This window comes from Anastrepha ludens, chromosome 4, assembly GCF_028408465.1.
Source record: "Anastrepha ludens isolate Willacy chromosome 4, idAnaLude1.1, whole genome shotgun sequence".
Classification (NCBI taxonomy): domain Eukaryota; kingdom Metazoa; phylum Arthropoda; class Insecta; order Diptera; family Tephritidae; genus Anastrepha; species Anastrepha ludens.
The window spans coordinates 78,413,418-78,420,486 of NC_071500.1; the positions used below are offsets into that span (position 1 = coordinate 78,413,418).

At 34.3% G+C, this 7,069-nt stretch overlaps 1 protein-coding gene across 1 annotated transcript; it reads left to right on the forward strand.

The window, feature by feature from the left end:
* The first annotated feature begins 745 nt into the window (after positions 1-745).
* On the forward strand, positions 746-6,331 carry LOC128859931 (cuticle protein 8-like). The gene is made up of 3 exons (XM_054097087.1): positions 746-967; positions 5,454-5,588; positions 5,858-6,331. Exons 1-3 carry the CDS (start codon positions 962-964, stop codon positions 6,134-6,136), a joined length of 420 nt encoding a protein of 139 aa, XP_053953062.1. The 5' UTR covers positions 746-961; the 3' UTR covers positions 6,137-6,331.
* Positions 6,332-7,069: the final 738 nt, after the last annotated feature.

Sequence of the window (7,069 nt, forward strand, 5' to 3'; positions counted from 1 at the left end):
CCGGAGATAAGGGGATTCTAAAAACGCGATCCCGAAAGAGATCATAAGTATTGAAAAAAATTTGCATCCCTACGGCCTATGTATATACAACCAATAGCAATAGTAGCACTGAACTCATACAAAGCACTGCCAGCGTGCAAAAAAATAGCAAGAATAAAAACTTTTCTGCCACAAAACCTGCCACAAACACCAACTAAGCCGACTCTTGTCAATTGGCTGTCACCTGACCGCACCTTTGCACCTTTGCAGTTGGCGCAATTCATTTAAACTCAAGTATGAGCGGTTTTAAATTTACACACTTCATACATATACACGTATGCACATACATACACACATATGTATGGTGGCTTATTCAAAGGCTGCCATGCCGCTGCTCGCATTGCGGCTGCAATAAATTCCAGTGTTGTTGCTGGTAGCCTATTGCCAGATCGCTCTCTGCTGCCGGCTTCTTCTTCGAAATTTCTGCATCTTTGGCGTTTACTTTATTCATTCGTTTTCTGTTGCGAGTACTTTTGCCTTTTAGTTGCTGTTGGTGTTGCTGTTGCAGTTACACTCCCCGATCGTCGCTTTCCCCGTTCTGTTACGGCTTCTCAGTGTGGATGGTGTGCTGCCAACTACCACCGACTTCTGCAGCTCAGCATCTCCATCTCTGTGTGTCTGCATCTCGGCAATTGGTATACTTTTTGGGTCTTGCAGCGTATATAAATGGTTTTGGTCATTGGAGGCAAGCATCAGTTCAACGGTTTCTTGCGAACGATTCGAAACGCTTCAAAACCAAAATTCCACTAACCACATCTGGCTGAGTGAACTTTTAAAAACGCTAAGTATCGAAAGTGTGTGACGCTATTATTAAACAAGAACCTCTCGTTGCCGGTCGTTGTCTTGCCCGCCGTCTTGTTAATACGCTTACTTTGATCGGAATCGTTACGCGTTTTCCAAATTGTATATCTTTCGTTTCAAAATGAAGGTATAATGAAATAATATTCAACATGAAATTTATCATTGGTGGACTTGATAGTGTTTCTAAGTGATTTATCGAACAAAAGAAACGAATTATAAAACTATAGTCTGAAAATAAGTATTAAGAAAAAAATCGAATAAAGAATTTAATGAAAACTCTAAATGCTTGCTGTTTATGTGAAATGTTAAAAACACTATTTGAAAAAACGCATTACCATGGGCAGAAATATTTAGAATGTAAAAACTTTACAACATTTAGAAATCTATGGGAATTTCTTTTTTTTACAGAGAAAGCAGAAAAATTAAGAATTTATTAAAGTTAAATTGAAGAAAATTTACGATTTTTATAAAGAGTTTTCAAATTTTGTTTGGGAAATTAAAAAAAAAAATTTAGTACGAGCTAATAATGACTGTGTAAACCTATGAAAGAATATCAGAAATAAATTTATTTAGACGCACAATTTTCTATTACATTTTGTGTTAACCTTTGTTACAAACAGTGAAATTCAAACACGCAAAAATAAAAATGGTTTTCGAATTACATAAATCATTATGGATGTTGCATTTTAATTACATGTAGAAGGTTTCTCAAAACGAATTTTCACTATTATACTCAAAGAATTTTTTTGCATTGGAATTAAAAAACCTCGCAATTTGAAACAGAAAGTTTATGAACTTTTCAAAACCATAAACCAATTGCAGTGCGAATTTCTCTGAGTTAATTTTGTACTATCCAGCATGCTTGTGCTTACTAAGAAATCGTGCTAGACTGATAAGAAATAATAGAAATGAAATAATGAATGAGAAAAAGTATAATGGGTGATTAGAGTTTTTAAACTTACTTCAGACATTTTTTGTTGAGGAACTAAAGCTTAAAAAATAAAGCGAAATATTCTAACTTTTTCTTATTTCCGCTGAAAATAAGGGCGCACTTAGGCCAAAGGTAAAGACACATTGAAATAAAACTGTTGGACGAGAAAAGGAGGCAACATATGTCTCAACTTGCTTTACATAGTGCAGAACATTTAAGTAGGAGATAAAAAATCGTCTCCTCGTTTTTAATCTACACCATAGATTAAAAACTGCAAATTTAGACGCAAATCTATTAAGGGTTCCCGGTGGTCTAGAGGGTATTTTTAGGAATTTTTTTTACTATAAAAAAATGAAAAACGATATTTAAATTTTTTAGGCTTTTTATTTAACTTCTTTTAAATACAAAAATGAAAAAATTTTTTGTTTTTTAATTTTTGATCATTTTTGGGAGGGTCAGCGCCATTTTTAAGCTGAAGTTCACCCTCCCAAAAAATTGGACCTGGACATTGTTCTCCATTTTGGCTCTTCTATTTATCTGAAACACAAAAGTAAAAAAAAATTATTAATCAGTATGACTGTAGCTATGTCCCGCTACTAGAAAAAAAACTTTGTCAGATTTTTAATCAAAAAAATACGAATTAATTGAAATAATAATATGATTCTAGTACGGGCTATATACATTGATGTTGTGAACAACATATTAAAATTTCAGACGATTCGGTTAAATAATTATTTTTTTTTTGAACAACACAACAAAAAAAAAGCCGTTTTTCTGTTACAAAATATCAATTTTTTGGAACTAGGAAAGCCTGTCGCTTTTGTGTAGAAAACCTAGAAATTTAATTTAAATATACTTAAAAATGCAAGTGCCGTAATTTACTATTTGGTAAGTTTTGCCATATATTTGGTCATTGTAAAATTTATAGACCAAATTTCGTTTGAATGCTTATTAGCTCATTCGAAGAATTCTTAAAGTTTAAGAGCAGTGCAAGAAGTAAGCATGCTTTGCAAAGGTAAAAGAACTATGATTGCTTTTAAACGTGGAGACAAGTATTACAACGAAACTATTAGATATTAGGTTTACAACCTTTTATTTCCTAGTTCTTTTATTATTTTATAGGAAACATATTTTTTTTAGTTCAAACTTATTTCAAAACAAATTATACTTAAACCAAAATAGTTAGAGATAGAGAATTCGCTGACCGTTGGGCACGCATAGCTTCATGTCCACATCCAAAATTAGAAATATCTGCAGAAAATTTTGTATATATTTTGAGCCACAATTTGTTAGGGAGATTTACTAGTAGGGGTCTTGCAATTAAAAATCTACTTTTCAACAGGATAATGATTCTAAGCATTGCTAGGGCTAAAAAAACGCATGAAAACGTGTTAAACTACTAACTGGGTTGCCAGCTGGGTTGCCAGCTTGTCATCGGTTATCGAAATTATTTTATCATTATCAAATTAAACCAGACACTTGTTAAAATTAGCGGAAGGAGTGAGAAAGTAACGAGAATCTGAACAATTTAAGTTTACTATTTACTAAGCGGCCTCGGTAATCTAGCGAAAGTGCACTAGCCTGCCATCCCAGAGGTTGTGGGTTCGAATCCCAGCAAGAGGAAGCGGGAAATCGCGTAAATGTATCTTTGACGACAAATTTACTAATAAAATAATAAATTACAACAATGAAAATATTATCGGTTATTTTGCCGTCATGTCACTTTTGGCACACTCACGGATATTAACATGTTTTGAGTTGCCAGAAAGAGACTGACGACTATTTTTTAAATTACTGAGGATATCCGAAAAATCCATTTGTTAGAGTAATTCGAATTTTATATAATATATAAAATTATTTAATTTTATATTTACATTTAAAATACATTTTACATATTTCTTTTATATTTTTCTCAATCACTATACCCAATGAAAGTTTTTACATCTAATTTAAATCTAAATCTACAACATATACCAATTTTTTAAGCTAAAGTGTTCAAATAAATAATTTGTTCAACGCTAAAACGTAATTTGCCAACGTGTCAAACTAAAGCAATACATCTAATGCAAACCTGAAACAATTAAATATAAATTACTTTGAAAAATTTTCCTGAATCAATTTGTCATTTCTGATGAACGTAATTGTGATTTTTTAAGAGCTATAGGAAAGTTAAAAAACAAAACACACGTAAAATTTTTATTTAAATCGATAGTACAGTCCATATAATTTAATGTTTGAAGATTATTTCATGCAAATGTTGACCGCGACTGCACTTCAAATGGCCCACCGCTTAGTCCAATTTTGGCATACTCTTTCCAATGTTTCGACCGGTATCTCTCATATAAATGCTTTAATGTTGTCTTCCAATGCGTTAGTTGAAGCAGGCTTATCTGAATAGACATTAGCTTTAACATAGCCCCAAAAAAAATAATCTAAAGGTGGCATGTGGCACCGTCTTGCTGAAACCACATGTCATGCAAGTCAAGCTCTTGCATTTTGGGCAAAAAAAATTTGGATATCATTTCACGGTAGCGCTCACCATTCACAGTTACGTTACGATTCGCAGCATCTTTGAAGAAATACGGTCCAATGATACCTCCAGCCCATAAAGCGCACCAAACTGTGATATTTTCTGGATGTAGTGGTAGCTCTTACAATTCTTCTGGCTGATCTTCACTCCAAAATCGACAATTCTGCTTATCTACGTACCCATTGATCCAGAAATGAGCTTCGTCGCTGAACACAATTTTTCGATGAAAAAGTGGATCTTCGGCTTTCTTTCCAGGAGCCCATTCACCAAAAAATTCTGCATTGCGGTAGGTCGTTCGGCTTCAATTCTTACACCAGCTGTATTTTGAAAGGCTTCACACCTAAATCCTTTCGCAAAATTTTCCACGTTGTTGAGTAAAAGAGGCCCAATTACTGCGAACGGCGACGAATCGATAGTTGATGGTCATCATTAACACTGGCCCATACAGCTGCGATTTTCTTCAGTTCGCACTCTACGTAAGCGTGTTGGTGGTTTTATGTCCAATAATGTAAATTTCGTTCTAAATTTAGTCGCAATAGCTCGAATAGGCGCTTCAGTTGTTCGATTAAACTGACCATAAAATGGAAGAAGCGCGCGATTAACTTTCTTAATAGAACACACATTTTTATAATAAAATTTAATGATTGGAAAGCGTTGTTCGTTTGTAAGACGATTCATGGTTAAATTATAGACCAAACTGAAGATGTTTGACAGTGAAACAAGACACGAAACGTGCGTCAGCTGTTTAAACAGATAATAGCTAAAAAATCACCCGTTATAATAGCGCTATTCACATCGAGCTCGCCATTGTCGCCACTCGTTATTTGATTATTTTAGCTGCGCATTTTGTTTTTGTCATTACCAAAAACATAAGAAAACTACATGAAGGAGCTTTCCGAATAACGAAGAACAAAAATTATGCGCTTGATGTGAATACCGCTGGTATGCAATTAAACAAATGTATGGTTATAACTATGAAATGAAGTGAGTGTTAAATGGATTCAGAATTTTAATACTATGGCATCCACGTAGTTTTGCTTCCCAATAATAATGAATGTTTTATCATTCACTCCCGCAAACGTTTGAAGATTTAAAAACCAAGTTTTAAATGCTTATTTTATATGTCATCTATTTCTTCTTCTCTTTTTGCAGTACTTCATTGCTATTGTTCTTCTTATTGCTGCCGCTCAAGCCGTTCCAGTGGAATATGGCCATTATCCAGCTCCGTTGTTAGCTCATGCGCCAGTATTAGCTCATGCGCCAGTATTGGCCCATGCCGAGCCTGTGGTACGTTTCTATATAAATATAGGGTGGTTCAAAGAGAAGTATATTTTCAAAAAGCGACTTTTATGTGCCGCGAAACTCAAGTCTTCGAGTTCAAAAAGGATTCAGCGAAAATATTGTTTAAAAATATATTTATATTTGGGTGATCCGATATACACAGCACATAAAAGTCTTTATACTTGTATATACAAATTTGCATAAAATCATTACATTTAGTCTAATTATATTCCACAACTAAAGTCATTCGCTTTCTTCTCGTTTCTTCCCTTTAGGCGTACCCGAAGTACTCATTCAATTATGGTATTAAGGATCCACACACCGGTGACATAAAGTCGCAAGCTGAAGAACGTGATGGCGATGTAGTCAAGGGTCAATACTCGCTCGTAGAACCCGATGGTTCAGTGCGTACCGTTGATTACTCTGCTGATGATCACAATGGTTTCAACGCTGTCGTCCACAAAACCGCACCTAAAGTAATCGCTCATGCTCCAGTGTTGGCTCATGCTCCCTTGTTGGCACATGCGCCTGCACCACTTCTGCATCATTATTAAATGGGAAAACGACTGGCTATAGAGCGTTTGGATCAATTGGAGCTGGAACTTTGAAGATAAGATCGTTTTGAATTGATTTGCATTTGAACTGATTGGAAAGCGAGCAGTGACTCATAACTTTGGAGTGTAAAAGACGATCTTAAAAATAGGAACACCAACTTTTCTCCATTCGCTTCTTAGCCACTTACAACTCTTGTACACTCACTCACATATTCATTTAACTCACTCAATCATTAGACTCGAAATATACACGAGTAATTGCATTTCTCCAATAATATGCTAAGCGATTTTAGTGCAACTAAAGGTCAAATAATCATTAGACAATGATTCACTCGAAAGAGGAAGAAAGGAATTGAATAATGGAAAAGGCAGGAATAGAAAAAACAAATGAAAAACACATTCTCTCTCTCACTCACTCTTAGTAGCTTAACAATTATATCATATATACATATGTAATTTTATTAAAAAAAATAATGAAAAGGAGGAAGAAGAGAAGAAGCAGAAGGAGTAGTTGTAGTAATAGTAGACGAAAATGGAGATCATCGTTCATATTATGTAATGTAGGGGCCTACTTTCTCACTTTATTTCATACACTTTTCTTACCTCCCAAGCATTTCTGCCAACATTAGTATGCTTTCAAAACTATTAATACTCTTCTGATCTCTCGAACATTCTTGCAATCTAAAGATTTTTTCTAAATCTGAAACTTCAAACAGTGAAGTTTATTTTAAAGCGCGATTTATGCTTCACAATCAGAGAGTGAAATTCTTCTCACAAATAGCTGTAATTCTTTTGACTGAATTGAATGTGTGGTGACATTTCCCATTTGTAGAAATTGAAACAAGTCCACCGTCGCTATCGAAATTACTCGTTCATAAATACTCAGAAATGCTTTTAGTATCTTTTACCACTCTTTTGTAAAATATTTAACTA